The 19,401-nt window shown below is 35.0% G+C and overlaps 1 protein-coding gene across 2 annotated transcripts in view; it reads right to left on the bottom strand.

The window, feature by feature from the left end:
* Positions 1 to 19,401, bottom strand: part of TLK1 (tousled like kinase 1) — a 69,015-nt gene that overhangs the window by 27,344 nt on the left and 22,270 nt on the right. For both annotated transcript variants that reach the window (XM_050340321.1, XM_050340320.1), the window contains exons 2-8: positions 15,454 to 15,572; positions 11,813 to 11,884; positions 6,182 to 6,257; positions 3,633 to 3,679; positions 3,200 to 3,286; positions 2,018 to 2,107; positions 1,085 to 1,177 (exon numbers count right to left, since the gene is read on the bottom strand). In XM_050340321.1, coding sequence (XP_050196278.1) covers positions 1,085 to 1,177; positions 2,018 to 2,107; positions 3,200 to 3,286; positions 3,633 to 3,679; positions 6,182 to 6,257; positions 11,813 to 11,884; positions 15,454 to 15,567 — 579 coding nt within the window. In that variant the 5' untranslated portion in view covers positions 15,568 to 15,572. The remainder of the gene's footprint in view (positions 1 to 1,084; positions 1,178 to 2,017; positions 2,108 to 3,199; positions 3,287 to 3,632; positions 3,680 to 6,181; positions 6,258 to 11,812; positions 11,885 to 15,453; positions 15,573 to 19,401) is intronic.

Genomic DNA, 19,401 nt, shown 5'->3' with positions numbered 1-19,401 from the left:
AACACCTATCTACAAAAATTTCATTTCACAGGTCTATTCCAATCTGTAGAAGGATGCTTTGCTTCCTTTTTTATTTCCTGTACACTGTCTTGCATTCTGTATTACGAAGCATTCAGCATATAAATAATATATAAAAGCTCTGAAGCTATCTCTTTTCCAGCTCTCCAGTGTTAAACTGTAAGTTTAATTTTAGCTCCAGATCCTTTATATCTGATTGCTGAAGTCATACAAAATCCTAACATTTTTAATTTAAAAGGAAACAAAAACTTTACAATGATAAAAGTTTCAATCATCTGAGCAGGAAGTTTAACAAGTTCCCTTGTTCCAATTATATTTAACTTATTGCCTTAAAAATCCCACAACAGTATTATTTTGATTAAAAGAAAGTTTCGAAAAGAGTTAAGGGTTGTATATCCCATACTGTTGAATATGTGTTCAAACAGTCTGCATGTACCATTTCATATCTGATTGCATGCATTAATATTTTTATGCATTGAACATACATATGTACACATATAAACCCTATGCAGACTACAACTTGTAAACACAGGTTCATTTCATATTTCATATTTCTATAAATCACCTCTTCAACACTTCTTTCAAGAGTGTTAAGATTTTTCCCCTAAAATATTAGAGCACATTATAGCATGGTTTTCTTATAAAAAGTAGTTATTTATTGCCTGTAAGAATTTGCATCACAATCATTTCCATTCTGAAACTGCCAACAGTTGTTCCACCGTAACTGCTATTCATAATTAGAACAACCAAAAAACAACTGTTAGGTGAAATTATAGTATGAACTCAAGGAATTAATCAACTGCTTGCTAACTGCATCAGCTTTCTTTGTACCTTCAGGAAGTCTATAAACATATTTACTCATTAACAAGTCATAGCACAGAAGCAGAAAAAACACCTTATACATTTCATTATATAGACTTCTTAGATTTAAGAAAAAAAATGTACAGAAATTAAAACTTGTAACACCTTTTAATTTAGGTAACTTTTAAAAAATTTAAAATATTTGCCTCATATTCACTGTCTGTTGTTCTGCATAAATAACCTTTACCCCATGTCTAACACTTACCCTGAGTAAGTCATCTATACGACCTTCTTTCTTTTCCAAGTCTTGATTTTTATTACTTTCTAGTGCAGCTAATTTCAGCATTGTGAGATCAGTCTAAAAAGAACATTTTCAAATATTTATCCTTTCCTTTAACAACTACAGCATTATTTTTCTCATGTTTGTTAGGCAGAAAAATAAACTAGTTTAAAACATTCAACAAGACCAGCACATCTTATTTTTATGCGTTTTGGAAGCGTCATGGAAGGTTCTTATTCAAAACTGCTTTCCCTCTTCGTGAGGGCCACTGTGAACAGCTGGGACAAACCACTAACAGTATCAACAGATTTCATCACTGAGAAGTTAATGTTCATTAAAAAAGCATATAAAACGGGGCAAGAACGTAAACGTCAACTAATTACTTTAAATTCTCTATACTGGGTCAACAGGTAAAGTAACCTTGTTCTGACTAACATGTGAAAGATAGAACAGATCATGTCAGAAATGGCAGAGAGGATGAAACAGTTGCTTTCAGCTTTTGAAAGTCACGTCAGAACTCTGTCTTGATCATTTTGATTACCACCTCATTTTTCTTCTTCAGTGTCAAAATGTAAATGCAATATGACAATGGCAGCTGTCAATTCAAACAGTGCCTGAAAGAGCAGCCTCTACTTCTAAGATCACACAACAGCTAAAATCTACCAAATGACATGGTCATTTCAGTACACATGAAGTGCAATGCTGGAAGCCAAGCAAGTGCAGAATACAGAATACAAAACAAATCAGAGAGATTTAAATTATGAGCTGCTGAACTTATTAGAAAAATGCTTCAGCGATTGTAAAAAGCAAAGCTTTTGAAAGCTTTTAAGAGTATAGAAGTTGAAAGATAATGAAATAAACATAACTACCTTTTCTGTGGTCTGAAGTGATACAAGATAGCTCTACTCAAAAAGTTACCTGAGTAATTTTAATAGATAACTGCTTTGGTTGTGTGATAGGGTGGTCCCCAAAAGCTAATGAAGTAGGAGAAGGACTATTCTGTCGAACCTGAAAGGCATGAAAGCAAAGTATTTTAGATACAACTGTAATATTTAATTATGAACATACCTTGTTTCTCTATTCTTCCAGGTTTTTTCTGCCATGAGTTGTAACAAGGCTATCTGCATTACACAAGCTACTACTTGCAGCACTGCATTGAGAGCTACTGCTATGCTGATATGTATCACTTGCAGTTCAGAAAGGAAGCAATATATTCACTGAGAAAATTAGGATTGTCACTTTTGGGAAACAGAGTGAAAGATTTAAGACAATACAAGACTGACATAAGGTGATGTCAGTCTTACACAGACTTATTTTCCTGATTTTGAGCTTTCACAACTCAAGAATAAATGTGAGTTATTTTTGGAGTGGTTATTTCCCGTGGGAGAACCAGAAAGGGGAAGCTAGTGCAGATCAGAACACAAATCCTGTTAATGAACATAGTTTGTGTGAACAAGACTTTTTACAAGCCAAATTCCACAATCTATATTACACTCTATACTGTTGGCAAGAACAAGAGGAATACATGGAATAAAAGCTGATGTCTACCATCAGAGAAAACAAATCTTTTCTGCAACTGGCAAAATTTGTACGGCCATTTAGGTGGCCGCACGTGGGTGTGCTGAGCACTGAAATCATGCTTATGAGAAGGGAAAAAAATGAGTTAGCATGATCAACAAAGAGAATTTGAAAGGTAAATTAGGCATTCAACAATTTTTAAAAAATTATGATTTATCAAAACCTGAAATTTTGAAGTCCCAAGTTAGGGGTTCAGTTTCCTCACAAGTAAGACAAAACCTCCCCTTTTTTGTTTGAGACTTACGAATAGATGCCATTACAATATCTACCATTTATTCAACATTTTACATAATTACTTTGTATTTAAAAAAGATGTTTTATAAAAACAAAGTCTCCGTGTTAACACAAAAATTTAGTTTTAATACGTAATTTGATCCTTTTTTTTTTTTACTGTTTACAGAATGAACTTTTTCCAAGGACTCCTTCCTTTGAAAACTCTTCCTACGAATACATACTATTTTCAATTATCCTATTTTTAGACTATAAAATTATGTCCAGCAGTTATGAAGTTCACGAACTTACAGAAGAAGGAGCGGAATGTGAATTCTGAGGAGATCGGATTGCAGGAGGAACACCTCGCACTGGACTAGAGCCGTTTCCACCTTGGTACTGTAGAGCAGATATGGCCCTCCAATTAGTCAATCTTATCAAAATACATTATACATCTACTAAATGATACAGCTCATCTGTACACAGAATCTGTAAATCAGACTGTATCACTTTTATTAGTGTAGCCTTCATTTAAAGAAAAGTGTGAAAGAAAATGTTTTTTTAGTTCAGGCTGCACCGAGATGACTCCCTCTCTACTTCAAGGTTTAATACTCAAGAAGCTTACATAAAAAGCGTAATCTCTCAAGTGACCTGTTCAGTACAAACAAAATTCAGTAGCATCCAGAACCAGCTAAAAGTAAATTTTAAAACCAAAGTAAATTTTACGAATACATAAAATCCTTACCTCAAAATAGTCACTAATCTTGTGACCACGTCCCCCAATATTCTTTCCTGCAACAAATACATTAGAATGGATTAAATAAATTACTTATAGAGGTGTCTTACATTTTTACATATAAAGTAATTATAGTAAAATCTTACCACTTGTTAATTGGTTTTCTTTGATGTGATAATATGTGATGTTCCTATGTAGGTAATTAAAGGATTGGCCACAATAAAGGGATTTGCATATTCCATTCATTGAGAAATCAGATATTAAGTCACACTTCAATTCCTACACCACCTTAGTGTAGACTTAGCAGTAACTCTAGACCTCTTCCAGATAACAGGAAACTCCTTTCTTATCCTACAGATCAAACCTTTAGCTCTAACTCCCTCCCCTTTTCAAGCACTATCTCAAAGTTCACCCACTTCCAAATTACTGAATTAACCACGTGAGTTATTATGCCCAAATGTTCTGCCCAAGGATTCCCCTAAGTGCCAATAACAGTGTGGGCATGGACGATGACAAGTATTTCCAGTCCTCTTAACCTGATTAAGAACCAGGTAACTCACAGGGTTAACTAGGGAAATAAACACCAGAGAATGAGATCAGAATTTATTTTATCTTAAATGTTTTGAGACTTCAGGAGCAGTAATTTGAATTATCTCTCTTCAACTTGAGGACCTGACCCATATGTGGCATTCCTACACCTTACCTGATGCACAAAGGCTTTCTATTATCTGACCCTACGATGACCGATAAATCTCAAGACTGTATTTGTCTCTTGTACAGGCCAGACTACCTGTTAGGAGACATCATGGAAATGGACTATTGTTCAAACTTTTTGCTTTATAGAAATAAATTTTTGTGATAAATTAGGAGATCATTGCCCACAGATCCAAAAATGTAATTCTGAACCTTTTAGCAAAGATTTCCAAGCTTTTCTACTGTTCCAGCCCTGATGAATTCTACTCCAGTGTGACTCTATATTGGCACTGTGCATAAAGCTGTGTCACTAAGAAATAACATGATGAAACAGAAGCATTTGTTAGTCCTGTTTGTGTAAAGACTTTTAACAGAAAAAATTAGATAAACTAATTCCAAGACCTAAACAGCACACAGCTAACCTCTTCAGTAGTTACTCAGCTGGTGTATGTACCACTGCTACTTCCCTCCAGCCAGTTCTTTACCTGCCCTGTAATTCTGCTGGTGATTCCTGTCTTTGTGCTTAATTCTCATATATCACTTTATCAAATTAAAATTTGCTTTCACGCAGATAAATGAGACAGACTGCAATCCTTTCCAGTACAGAAAAATCTATGTGACGTAATGTAACAGAACTCTGTACTGAAGAAATACATCAAATTATTTTGGCACAGCCAATTATGAATAGATTTACACTGATTTTATCCCACATACCAATTACCTCCATCTTCCAAACAATATTTTTCTTCAACATTTATGGATTATTTTACATATTACAAAGTCAATGTCCTGGCTATCAATACAAAAGAGACTGATCTCTTGTCTCTTTTTTTCAACACAATAGCAGTATTGCTGTGCCTCAACTGTACTGTACAACTCCAACAGGCTGCAGTTTCTTAGGCCAGTTCCTTGAGAACATGGCAGTGCAGACTATTTAGTTTCACTGCTGTTGACAGTAAAATAGTAATTATAAGACATTATCATCACATTTTCTAAGTTAAAAAGTTCCTGAAATTTCCATCATCTTTAATTTCAATCCTCATTAGTAACAGGAAGGATAGGTTATTATAACAATGGAAATAAGAAATTTCATTGAGGTTCTTTGAACAAAGCAGGTGTCTACAAAGTAACACAAAGTAATCAATTTTTGTCAAACTATACAATTCTTCTGATAATATCATGTTTCATCATGAAGACTTTCAGATATGGAGTCCATTGATATCTATCTGAAGTGACATTTTCTAGCTCAGTTAGAATAAAACAAAAAGCTAATACTGATGTTATCAGAACTATTTCCTCTCCCCTCCGATTAATTTTTGTCTTGAGGTTAAATTTCCACCATTCCTCCCCCAAAATTCACACTACAGAGAGGAACGACAAAAAATAAACTTTGTAAATATTAAATTAGAAATCAGTCTCATCCCTATTTCCCCATCCCTCCAGACAACCAGTGTTCCACAGAAAAGGAAGAATAAATCTCAGTTTTTTTATATACCTGTAAAAAACCAATCAGGTATTGTAACCTGTAATCCCTTTTTTCCCTTACCTACTCAAAAGAAATACAAACCACAAAGGTATTTTGCATGAGAAAAGCTGCTATAATTCTTAAAAAGAACACAGAGTTGTATCACAGCTGCAAGTTATACACGCAGTAGCTCATGATTCTTTTGGGTTATTACCAGTTCAATTCACATTTTACTTGCCCACTCCTTCCAGTGACAAACGGGAGGGGGAGGAGAGTAAGTAATTTATCATCCAAAACCTAACACCTGTCTTATGCAAGCAAAAATACAGAATTTTTAAGGCTAACAGTCAAAACTTTGTTACATGCAATCACTATCTAATTAATTTACAATTTAGTTTACCTTGGCTGCTTTCACTTTGAGTGTCTGCTTTTCTTTTTCTTCCTCTGGAAGGTTCTGACTGTTTCTTCTCTGGAGTCTACAAACAACAAAAAGAAAATGATGCAACAGCATTTCTATTTATTTATATTATTGCTATATTATTGCAAAATAAATCCTCATTCATAAAACATGATTTCACAATTCAGCAGGCATGTAATTTCAGATCATAGTTAAAGCAGATAATCTCATCTTTGGTCAATCAGGTAATTACAAGCTAGAAGAGATATTTAAGAAAGAGCGAAATAATTCTTAAATTATTTCCCAAAAGGTAATTCCACATATTAACTTTTAAGCAATTATACCTTTTCATCCATTCCAGGGTTTATGAACACCCAATTTTGTTTCATTTATGGCTACATTTTATCAAGATCTCCATATTTTATTGTGGGTGTTTTAAACCCTAATACTTAAGTGAAATAATCTGATTCTTGACGCTGTTTTATACACATTGCTGTAGCATAAACACGAAGTTCTAGTGCTTCAACAGGAAGCCAATAATGTCACACATTTTCAGAAGTGTAGAGAACATCTCCAAACTAATAAAAACTGTATAGATTTCTAGAATCTGCTCAGGATTGAAAAGGAAGAAAAAGAGGAAAAAATAGAGAGCAATGCCTCAAAAATTTAATATCTATGCACTTTTAAGTGTCATCCTCCCCTCCCCATTATACTTTTATCTCAAGAAAGTGAAAGAAAACCATCAATGATAAGTGAAAAAATACAAATCTGTTAATAATTCTAAATTTTTATATACAGTTGCCTACAAATTACAATCAGAATGTACAACACAGATAACATGAAAGGGCTGTGATCAGAAGCATCTCTAAATTATATTTGCTCTTCTTTCATCTAAGGATCCAAACCAGTTAGTCTCCCCAATTTAAGTTAAATGATAAAAGCTGCTTTGGTTCAAGGAGAACGTACTGCAGCTCTGTGTGTGTGTATTCAGTCTTCATGGTGCTTCATGTGTAACTGGAGAAAGCATAGGAGCCATTACATGAACTATTTTAACATCAATAAATCAAAGGTCCCTAATATTTTAGACTAAATTTGAGATTAGTAATAAGATACTTCATTTTTTCACTATATGATCATTTTACCATTTTATTGTATCTGTCACTTCGTGCTGCAAGTATGCTTTCTCAACACAGCAAATTATATCACAATTCAAATTTCAACCAGCACTAAAAGCATTTCAAGGACATTTCATTTCCAAAATCTTCACATGGATATCTCCAAATATAAAATTTACTACAAAAAACCTGAAGTATTTATTTTGGCAAGAACCACTAAAAGCTATCAGTGATCTATAGAAAATTACGAGTCTATAAAAGAACCAGCAGAACAAGAAAGATCTTCTTACCTATACTCTGTATTTAAGTTATGAGAGTTATGTGGATAGCTTCATAAAAACACCTTTGGAAGTTTTACAATTATAATTGCGTTATATTATAATTGTGTTATCAGGCTACGAATTAAGTTCAAATTAAATATATTTTATTTTAAATAAGCTTGTCCAACTGGCATCTGTATCTTTTGCAGTGCTATCATACATTAGCAAACTATACAACACAGATTCCTGGAAATTAAGTTATCTCAAGACTCTATGATTCTAAAAGCAGAATGCATAGCTTAGAAATATTACTTTAATAATTTGCAATTACTGCCAGGTAAACAGGTAATATTAAGCAATTTTTCCACTAACAAAACTGAAACTACCTGACCAAGAATTTTGATGTTATTCTTATCTTCCATCTTTTAATTTTGCAGTTACATTCTAATGTAGTCAGTTTTACCTACCATAGCAAGCAAAAAAAAACCCCAAACAACTGTTTAAAAGCTAATTAATGACAAAACATTTAAGATTTCCCCCACCAAAATTAGTTCCCAACTGCTGTGACTCGTACTGAAAAAGCAGATATTTAAAGAGGTTTATAGTTTTAAAACTCAAATAATTCATAACTGTCTATTTCCTTAAGCTCTTCTGATTTCTTTCAGTGTTTAATTTAACCTTCCAAACTAGAAAGTATTAGCACACTAATGAGGTTATTAATGAGGTTACCCAACAAGGTCACGTTCACCTTTTCTAAGCACAAAATTCACATGGTAATGTACAGCATACATCAATCACTAGAAAATATTCTCCAAAATCCTTCCTAATGAGTGGAATCATATGAATTACAAGAAATTGAAGACTAATGAAGCCAGAGAGTATTCTCCTAATAAATGAAGCTGCTTTCTGTCACTTCAGAAGTGTTTATATATAACTAAGACTTAGATTAACCCCCTACTATTTCATAAGCAAGACAAAACAGTTTTGAGGTTATCCAGTGCTAGACTGTAAAGTTCTGTTCCAGTCACACAGCTGGGCATTTCAGCAGAGCTTCACACACAGCAGTCTTGATCCTGGTTTTCCCCTCAATTTCACTGTGCTTCCCTGAGTCTTCTTTTCACATTTATAACTTTAAATCTTGGGTTCCCACATCCTCTTTTAAAAAATAAACATTTCTAAGAACCAATTATGAACTAGTTGATCTTCTTTTAAGAAACACTCAAATAAGTATTTTTATGTATTTTATATATAGTTAAATATTCTTTACCATTATTGTAGCAGTGTTAACAACATAATTCAGGAGGTTATTTTTGTAGAAGGGAAAAATTAAAATAATGTGGAATAAAATCAAACTTTTAATTTTTTTTTGTATCTCAACACTTAAATCTTTAGTATGCTTAATAGCTATGATGTTTTAGTTGTTAAGATTTTTTCATATGCATAATGAATGAGTCCCTAGTTTTCCACTACCATTTTTTCCTAAATCCTACCCTCCCCCAAAGCTTTACAACTACAGCAAACAAATACAGGAGTGCTGTTTTCCTCTGCAACACATTTTAAATTCTAATTAGATCAAAACTTTACTTCTGAAATTACATTTATAATGAGGGTTCAGTACTATTGGAATCTGTAGCAACTAAACAGTGACAAGCAAGCTGAGCAAAACATTTAAATAACTAATCAAACTGGACAAATCAAGCCACAGACAAAGATATCCTCTCTTAAATAATTCATTACCTACAGAGAACAGAAAATACTAGTTATAAATAAAAGAATGTATTTGCAATCAAAACAAGGAGGAGCAGTCTATTTTCATGAGGAATGGTTGGGCAAGTCCAAAATACTGGAAGACTACCAGAGGGCACTTGTTCACAACTTGAGGTAGCCAATTTAGGATTAGTATCTTAACTACAAGTAGATAATAAACACTCAGATTAAGACCTATGCATCACAGCAACAAAGCATTTAATAAAATAAAAATAATGTATACCTTTAAAAAGAAACTGGAGTACTGGTCTGGATATAAAAATCAAAAATTCTGCTAATGTTTACTGCTCAAAATGCTGACCTGAATCCAGAATAAAGCCTGGTTTCAAGTTATTTTGCAGATCAAAATTTACCTCTATTAAAACTATTATTCAAGGAATCTGTTCATCTTCATACACCCATCAGACAGAAAAAAAAAAATCACACCAGAGAAACAAAAAGTTGTGTGGGAAGCCTTCCTTGTTTTAAAAACTAAGTGTGAAAGACTCAGTCACTCTCTTAACGTGCCACTTCATGATGAAAGCACAGAATAATGACAAGAATGTACCATCACAATTTGATCAGATACTGACATTCTTGCTAGAAATTAATTTCAATGACTCTGAGATTTGCATTTCTACCTTTTTTCTTTTCTCCCCAAACTTACTGTAATACAACAGTGCTCTCTCAACATCAAATGATGGCACTGCTTCCCGAATGAGCAGGTCTTTGTATTTTCACACTACCACCGTTATTGTGAAAGCATCAAGGTCACACCATTAAAACAAACAAAAAAAAAAATCCCACAATGAAGAACTACAGTTTACTTTTTACAGTATTACAGCATTTCAGTAGCCAGATGTAATTTTAAGAGCAAAACCATAAAAACTTACAAACATATTTGCTATTACAATTAAAATTTAAGTGTCTACGACTAACAATTTCTGAAAAAAATCAAGAAATCATATTTCACTACTCAATGTCGTTAAGATTCATCTTTCACTGTGCAATGGAGCACTGGACTTCTATGCAGGGACATTTTAGAAAAAGAGGTCTATTTCTATTTTAGAACACAAGTTTTAGAATATTTAAAAAACCAAAATCTTATCCCTACCCAGAAGCACAAACCTCTCCTGAGGTTAAAATGCTGTGCAGAGACTTTCAAATTTACATGCCTCAGAAAAACCTTGCCTTTGCATCTCATGTATACAACTGTAAAATAACATTTTCCTACACCAAAAAGTTATTACACTTATAGTCAGTGTTCTGAGGTCCCCGAAATACTCATGGACAAGTTTTTCTATCAAGGAATTGCAATAATGCATCATAGCCTTCAGGCTACTGCAGCCCATTTCCATTCCCACACCTACATCAGAACTGCATCACTGCCCAAAGTATTTCTAGGAAGATCCATGAATAAAAACAACAGGCAGACAGAATCTTCTGGTTAAGAAAATAGTCTATGCAGCTGAATGCATAATCCAGCTGGGAAAGGTGAGGGGAAAAAAAAACACAGCAGAGACTTTTCCAATGAGGAAAACAAATCACACACACAAAACTTCTATAAATAAGGTATCAGTTTTGGGAACAAACTAAATTCACTACTGGGCAGACCAGTATCAAAGCAAACATCAGACACTGTCTCGCAGCAACTGAGCAAATGAACAATTAAGCCCCAAAGTAAAGCTTTGCCATGTGAAAACAACATCAACAGCACATTCCAAACAACTCTCCCTCCAGCACGACACACACTCAAACACAGGTCTGGCCTAGGCTAGAAATATGCTCTTGGTTAGAGTGGGCAGAACCTCGTCTGTGCAATGTGTGATGTCCCCCCAAACTGTCAGGGGGGCGCACCGACCCCAAAACAGGTGAATCCCAAGAGCTGCAGTACTGCAATGATATCGATGCTCACCACTGAGGAAGATCTTCTACACAAGGGAAGTCTGGGCTCTGCACATTAAAACTTAATAAAAGTATGAATTCTTTTTTGCATTACAAAATGGTCTTAGGTAAGAAAATACGCAGTGACAACTGTGGCTTTTACAAATGCAGGTGATGGCTACTGTCTGTCCTTGGAATAAATCCATATTTTAAAAGAAAACATAGACTAGTTTTCAGAGTATTTTCTAAGATTCAGCCCAAAGACTAATCAAAGTTTATATCTGTGCGGATGAAACACTTATTACTTATGAAATGAAAGACAGTAAACTGTTTAAGCATTTTCAGCTCTAAGAGCTGCATGTATCCTCACAGCATGAGGACAGACAATAAAGAAGCACAAGCAGCTTGTTTCATGACCAAAAACCCAACGAAACTGGCTTTTTCCAGTCACGCTTCCTCCTCCAAAAGATAAGTGTCTTTTAGCAATTTTTGCTTTTTTTCTATCTAGTTGAGTAGTTTGCATTTTATTTTAAAAACTTCTATACAAAATAAGGCGAAACAGAATACAAAATTATGGCTTGTTAGCATTAAAATTCTGAGGTAATAATGTATTTACACCACATACTTACCTCTGATTCTTTATCACTTAAAGATCCCAAACTTCCAAAGCTGTGATTTGAACTCTCGTTATTTGTTGAGGCCTACCAAAACAAATAAGATAGTCAACATTATATACAGATTAATAGAACAGCTAATCCACCATTCTCACTTACAACAAGTAACAGCCATTTCACACTTGCATAGAAAAATTGGTTAACTACAGAGCACTTGTGACTTGCAAGAGGAATAAGAAGTTTGACAGGTGGATATTTTGGGAGGGTACAATAAATTCTGAATTTTGACTTCTTTTAAGCCAAATAAAACCCCAGAATATTCAAAACCATTTCAGTTTTACTTGAGAATAGCAAAATATCCAATGAAAAACCACAGCAAATGATTGCACAGAATGGGTTTAAAAAGCCAATATTGCTGAAAGTGTTGGAGACTACTAAAATTTTTTCACTTTCAAAAAAAAAGGGTTTAATTTTCTCTAAGACAGATAGTAGGCTATTGCAGAGATTATTTTTTTAATCCATTCAGTGACAGAAAATTAAAACATATTGACAATATCACTCTACATTCTTAAAACAAATTATTTCCCCCAAAGTAATAAATTCACACTAGTGAGGGAAGGAAAAAAAAAAAAAGCAGCCCCCAATAGTGAAATAGTCCCAAATTACAATGTTTGTTTAGAAATTTACTAAGGTTGATTTATTCAGAGACCTTTTGAACACAGCATGGCAACAAGGGCATTTTAATGAAAGAGTCATCATCAGTTGAGTGTCTTTTATTACAAGAAAAAGCCCTCTCTTACACTGCTGGATTGTTTTCCTCCATAGAGTAAGGCAGAACAAATACTTAGAAGTGAAACAACCAGTTCCAAGGCAAACCGTTTGCGTCAAAGCATTAAATTCCAGCACTGCATCAGTTTGCAGGAGAGCACAGCCATCTTCTGAACAACGAGATCATCTCTGAATTAAAATTACTGGAGAAATGTTAACTAAACCCACAAAACTTCCATGTATGGTTCCCCCCATGGGGAGTTCTCTAGTACAGAAATGCCTGTATGTAGTTCTGCCTTGCAGTCTCTCAGCATCTGGCCACTGGAGTCAGCTAAGACAACAATCAAACCTATACTCATATTTCCAGCCTTGCTCACTGAAAAAGCGTGAAGGTGATGGGCTTTTTCCCCCCAACAACTCCAAAGCTCCTCAGCAAAACACAGATAAGGGTAGGCTTTCAAAACAGTAGTGTTCATAAATAAGAGTCCATCTCAATTTAATTACTAGAAGAATATAATGACCTAGAATATTTCAAAAAATAACAAGTAAGTGCAGTTGCAAGCTCTGTATTGCCTTGCTAGGTTAGGAAAACGAGAATTTGGTACGTGTGGATTTGGGTTTGTATACAAACAAGTTGTTTTCTCATTTTGGCCTTCAAAGCGAAAGCAGACCAAGGGATATCGTATTTATACATCACATTTCCCCAGTTACCTCTGCACATCAGTTCAAAAAGGTTTTATCAGGTTTTTCAATAAAAATCAGATAACCCTCTGAACATCCCCCACCAAGACTAAAGACTGTTTAAAAGAAAAAGCATTTTCCAAACACAGCCCAGATGAGCTATTACACTTCATTTTATCTGCATGGATACACTGAATGGTCACAAATAAAAGAAATAAAAACAAAACTGATATAATTGTCATTTTACTGATGGTGTAATAAATCACAGGACTAGGAGGTAAGAACAACAGTGTCTTAGATGAGGATCTGCATCTATCAGAAAATACCAGTAGTAGTATCTTCAGCAAATATTTATCAAAGCACTTGATAGTATTAAAACCATTTTATCTAGATATCAATTTGGAAACCAACTGAATGACATACAGATCTTGGAATGCATCGGGGACAAGAAAATTATGTTTTATATGGCAGAGTGAAAAAGGAAATTAGTTATTTTTTTTTTCCTGGCTAATTTGGATGAACAAACTGATAATGTGAAACTGGAATGCAATTTGGCTAACAGCGAAATCAGCTGAACAAAAGACAACAAAAAAAGACTTGAACAGATTTATGGAAATGTAAGCAGTGACTCACAGGGATCAACGTTTAAAGAAGAGGAACACCAAGAAACTTGATAATGTCTTTTAAAGAAAATTTATTACACACAGAGCAGTAGACAGATTATGAGGAGGGGAAACTGGCAACAAGGCCAGGGACCAAAGCAGCTGTATCAAAAACTACAAGTTAAATGAAGCTAAAAAAAGGTACAGATCTAGCAATGAAAAAGGATAAATAATAATTTGAATTATGAGCAACTACCTGAGCTATTATAATGAGCTAATTAATTAAAGGAGTAAGCAGTACTAGAGAACCGAAGCAATAAGTAAGCAAAGATGGGCCAGAATTACTGTGTTTGTCTCTATCTAATTTTAATCATAAGATATGGTAAGTATACACTTTTGCAGTCATAATGAGAAGGCAATTAAACAGTGCATCAAGCTCACTGTGTCAATCCAACCTCTTTCCTTTCCCTAACTATTGAACTCATTTCTTGGTTAAGATGGCACTAACAAGTGATATGCTACTTTTTTACAGTTTTGTGATAGTTACCTTCATGTCACTCTCAAAAACAAATTAAGAAGATATAATGCAAGACCACTATACAATAATTTTAATTCTTTATAGCTTGTTAACAGTCATTAATGTCTCCAGAAATTTCATCACTGTCTGCTATCAGGAACTATTTTGTTCTGTAATCTGTGTTGGTAACTACAATACAGCATAGGATGTGAAAAATACTTCAAGTTTGTGTAAAATACTTCAAATATGAGGACACTGCAAACACTTTGGAAACACAATTCAGAAGTACTTTGGTCATGAGGAAGATGTGCCTAAAAATAAGAATTACATCTTTTTATTATCAGTTTATTAAGTATTACACTTGATGAAGAACATTCAAATGCACAAATACAAAATGGAGTACCTCTGGTTAGGCAACAGTATTGCAGAAATCAGTCTTGGAAGCTGAAGCTAGTAACTTGAACAGAATTTGCAATAAAGGCAAACTTATTTTGTAGATGTATCAACTGAAGGGTAAATATACAACATATGGAAAGTAATTGCTATTCAATGTTCATAAGGTTCTTCCTCAGGTGGTGTATCCTGGCTTAGATACTAATGGACAGACTGCAGAAAGTCTACAATGAAAGTATACAAATGTCTGGAAATGCTGAAATAATTTGTTAATCTAGAAGTATTAATTATTAAAAACATTTAATCTTAAAACCAGAGGTCACACCAGATTCCCTGTGTCTGTTTCAAGCTGACCAATAAGTAGATGGCCCACTATAGAAGGGACAGCTCCCCTTAAATACTGGGAAAATCTTCCATCTCTGATCCCATTTGCACTAAAGTGAAACCACAAAAGAGCCTGGATAAGCTCTTTCTTTGGTGTTATTAAGAACAATTCCACAGCCATGTCATAGAAAGGTTCAGATTAAACAATCCTATCTCAAAGCAAAATAACAGACTAAAAAGGATTTTTCTGAGAGCCTCTTCCAATCCAGTGCTTTTCAAGTAAATCACATGGACAATATGCAAGTGAGACTGTGTGAGACAAGTAAGTATTTCAAAGATGGCAGATCTGAATGACTGTTCTCAGGACTTACTTTAGCTCCAACACTGCAACTTCCAGTACTCCCAGTGCTGCCACTTACTACTCCTGTAAATCTTGCCTCTAACAATTCTTGTCTTCTTGGGTCCAGGCTATGAAGCTCATCCATTGCTCCTAAAAAAGATACATAAATGCATCATATTTCCTAATATTTGAAGTGGAGTATTTTACAAACAAGTCAAACATACCACAGGCCTATGCAAAGAAAGGATTTATATCCTCAACTTGACAATGACTCACTATCTGTTACCTAATAACCAATGCACTCAATTAATTACAGAAAATTTGTGGAAAGTTCTATGCATCAGAATAGCCCTGTCAATTCTGGTGAAAACCAGAACCTGTTAGAGGCGTGTAAGAGACATAGAGTCTGCAGCATGCAACACGCCAACCAGGCAATTATTTATAGATTAAAAACTAGCTGACAGGAGCAAAATATTTTCCAGCACAAAACCTCCCAATTCTGCAATGCATTCTGCAATGCTCTTGTTTTCCATATATTTAAATTGGTAAGACTATCAATGTTCAAAATCGACAAGTAGGAATCATAGGATAAAAAGAAAGTCAGAAGGCAGATCACAGTCCTGAACACATGCAAGGGAACGTAGTGTTATATGGAGGTTTGAAGGGCAGAACAGGATGGAGCAGGATCAGCAATAAAAAAGGAGCCAAGAGTAACAGAGACCCTTGTGCAAGTGGTGGCTTTGACAGAGCCCTGTTAAATGGGGTAAAGCAGTGCTGCTGGAATCAGCAGGGAGAGTAAGGTGGAAGGAAATGGAGGAACAAAAGGAGTTTCTGATGAGCTCAGCCTACATGAGTAAGCTGCAACATGATGTGCAGCTTTCTAATTTGTATTTAAATCACTTACGGCTGTTTAATGAGTCTGAAAGATGATCCAGACAAATAGTCTTCCGTATTTACACAAACTGCATTCTTTGTTTTTATCTCTTCAGCTACTTGAACATTCAGTTTATCTTCAATTGGAAACATTTCAGTTGCTTTATTTTAAATAAGATACTTAATGTTAAAGTCTTTATGCACTATTTTAATAGTATATGCCTCAAATACCACCTAATGATATAGTCTCAAATTTTTTAACTAAGACACAATAGGTTGGTGGTTTTCATCCCACAGGACAACACAGCAGTTCAGGAAGGAATGGTGCTATGAAAAAAGCTTTTGGAATTCTGTTTTCATGAGTTTAAGTGCTACTATGAATGTCTACCCATCAGCTAACCATTCTGACAACCAAGGCATCAATGTAGCTTTTCCCACACTTTCTTATATGGCTCTTGGGTATCTCAAAATCTTTAGCCTTCAAGAATTAGACAGATCTTTCTGTACCAGACACTGTGGCCCCTCCTGGCCACTAGCAAACCACTCCTCTCCCGTTCCCACTCCCTGACTCCGCCTTCCCCCAGTAGGGAAAGCAGCGGTTCTGCTACTTGGCTAATTCAAGTTGCCCTTGTTCCTGTGGGAAGGCAGATGATGGTGAGTGTGGTGTCAGCGCTCCTTTATCACGAGGTCTGCCAACAGACCTCCTCTGATGGAAGAAAACCACACCAAGACAAAAACAGTCAGTAGGGAGACATTCAGGAAATGTGTTGGTGACAGAGCCTTCTTTTGAAAAAAATCAAACCGCAAGTGGCAGGTTGAGGATACCACATTTTGTTTCTAGACATGGGGAGTTCACCCAAACACAGCCATATACAGAGCAGGAGGACTCTTCCAGCAATGCAGGGGAATTACACAGTTTAAAACTGCAGCTGGCTTATCTGCAGTTTTAATGCTGCTTCTGAACTTGCTTAGTAAAAATTCCTCCATTTCTACATACTTTAGATTGTAAAGTCTCCGGCTTAAAAACTGTTTTACTATGTGTATGCTGAGTGCAGAACAATCAGCAATTCTCTTTAAACTCCTGCTTCCTAAAATGTGCTTTCAAGGGTTTCTATTACAAATTGTACATTTCTCATACACACAAAAATGGACTGTGCAGCAAGGATTTTTTTTTTAAAGCAGATGTGTACAGCATACCTTTTCTAATATGTATGTAATCTCCACCTTAAAGGGAAAGTATTGCTCTGAAAAACTGTAAGAAACTAATCACACCAGATCTATCAGGCAAGTTTAAATGATTATTAGTTTGCTTCATAACAGTAAGTGTTTAAGTGCATGCCACTGTGAAAAAAAGCCAATTTTTGTTTACCAAAGTAAACCATTTAATGAAACAGATCTAGCAATATTTTGATTTATTAGTCTGTTTGATAATCAACACCTGAAGAAGTTGAGAGCTTACTTAAAATTACTGACGTAACTCCAGCAATTACAAAACCATGTGTACATTACAGAAACAGATACTACCATACTCTATATTGTTTATTTTATGAAATATGGGAAAGTAAAAATCACTGTGGATTGCTAAGGCTCATTTGAAGTACTGCAGAATAAAATGGCTCCTGTAGGTCTCATGTATTGTGTGTAGATATTAATGCACTAAACAGATCAGCACCTCTGGGTTAACTCACTGGTCAGAACGGTGATGTAAAAGGTAGAGGGGCAATCCACAGCACAGATGACATACAATCCCCCATTTTTTTCCTGCCCAGATGTTGGAACCTAGGTACACTAACAAATGCACTATATTCTCTTCACTATTTCTGCTGGAGTGTTTTTTTGCTGTTATGTTTGGGGGGTTTATTTTGGTTTGGGTTTTGCTATTGTTAAATATCCAGAAGAAAACAGCAACATATACTCTGCCATCTTTGTGATTTGATTTGATTTGAAAGACAAGACAGAAAAGCTGGATTCCAACCTTCCCAGGAAGAATCCCAGGAACTGCCTTCCTTATTCATGTTGTAATTTAAAATTACTCCCTGACACAGCTATTTTTCCACAACCATGCAGTTCTGTACAATCCTTCAGTTCTCAGCACAAGTTACCTACTTTTAAAGGTACTGTCAGCTCTAAGGCACTTCATGTAAGGGACAAAAAAATTTTCCTATATTATTGAAATTATATATTATACGTGACATATAATTTTTTCCAATACCAGATTTTATAAATTCTCTTGCTCCCAGAATGCCTTGCTGCCCGCAAGACTAACAAACTTACAGTTTTGAAAACATACTCAGACTTCTTACTTGAACTAATTTCATTCCTACACCTGAAAGCCAACTCACTAACTCAAAGGACGTGCAATCGCATCACACAAGTACTTCTAGCATTATTCACACCATGATGCTCAAGAAAACACTGCTATTGCTACCCCACCCACTGCCATTCAAACTTGTACCATCTTCTAAAGGCACTTGGAAGATTAACTGAAACTCATAGAAGAGCCCTAAAAAAACTACAGATTTTTGAATGCTTTGTCTCATAGTTTTTTTTGGTTTTTTTAGATTACCAACACTTTCTAGCTGTTGTGGTTTTGGGGATTGGTGGTATCCTCCATATTAATTTATCAGAACCTTGCACAGCCTCTCCTCTAAAAAGTAATATAAAATATTCAGATATCTTGTCCTGAAAAGTACACTTTTATCAAGAACTCTTTTGAAAAGAACTCCAAATTCCTCTGAGAATTTGTTAAGCAATGAGGGATGTCAAAAGCCAAAGTTATAGATCAGAGAAGCAACTTGCAAGCTTTTTCATGGCATTCGGTATAATCAATTATACTGAATTCTACCTTAGCAAAACAAATGTCAGGATTCAGAGGATTCTCCATGGTAGTTTGATTTTTTCAGAACCAGTGACCAGAAAACAATGAAGGGTAACTACACCTGTACCCCAAGGCACCCCACTCCCAAACAGACAATACTTGCAAGAAATCCACTTATTTAACCAAATACTTGCTCACATCTCAGTAAAACTGACATTTTAGGAGAAAAAGTTTAGCAGAGAGTTGCAACTGCAAATCTTCACCTTCTAAATCTGCATCTTCTGTAAT

The sequence above is a fragment of the Myiozetetes cayanensis genome, unplaced genomic scaffold, assembly GCF_022539395.1.
Source record: "Myiozetetes cayanensis isolate MyiCay16 unplaced genomic scaffold, myiCay2020 scf9, whole genome shotgun sequence".
NCBI lineage: Eukaryota > Metazoa > Chordata > Aves > Passeriformes > Tyrannidae > Myiozetetes > Myiozetetes cayanensis.
Note: the sequence above shows the minus strand (reverse complement) of the source record. Positions and strands in the feature narration are given on the sequence as shown.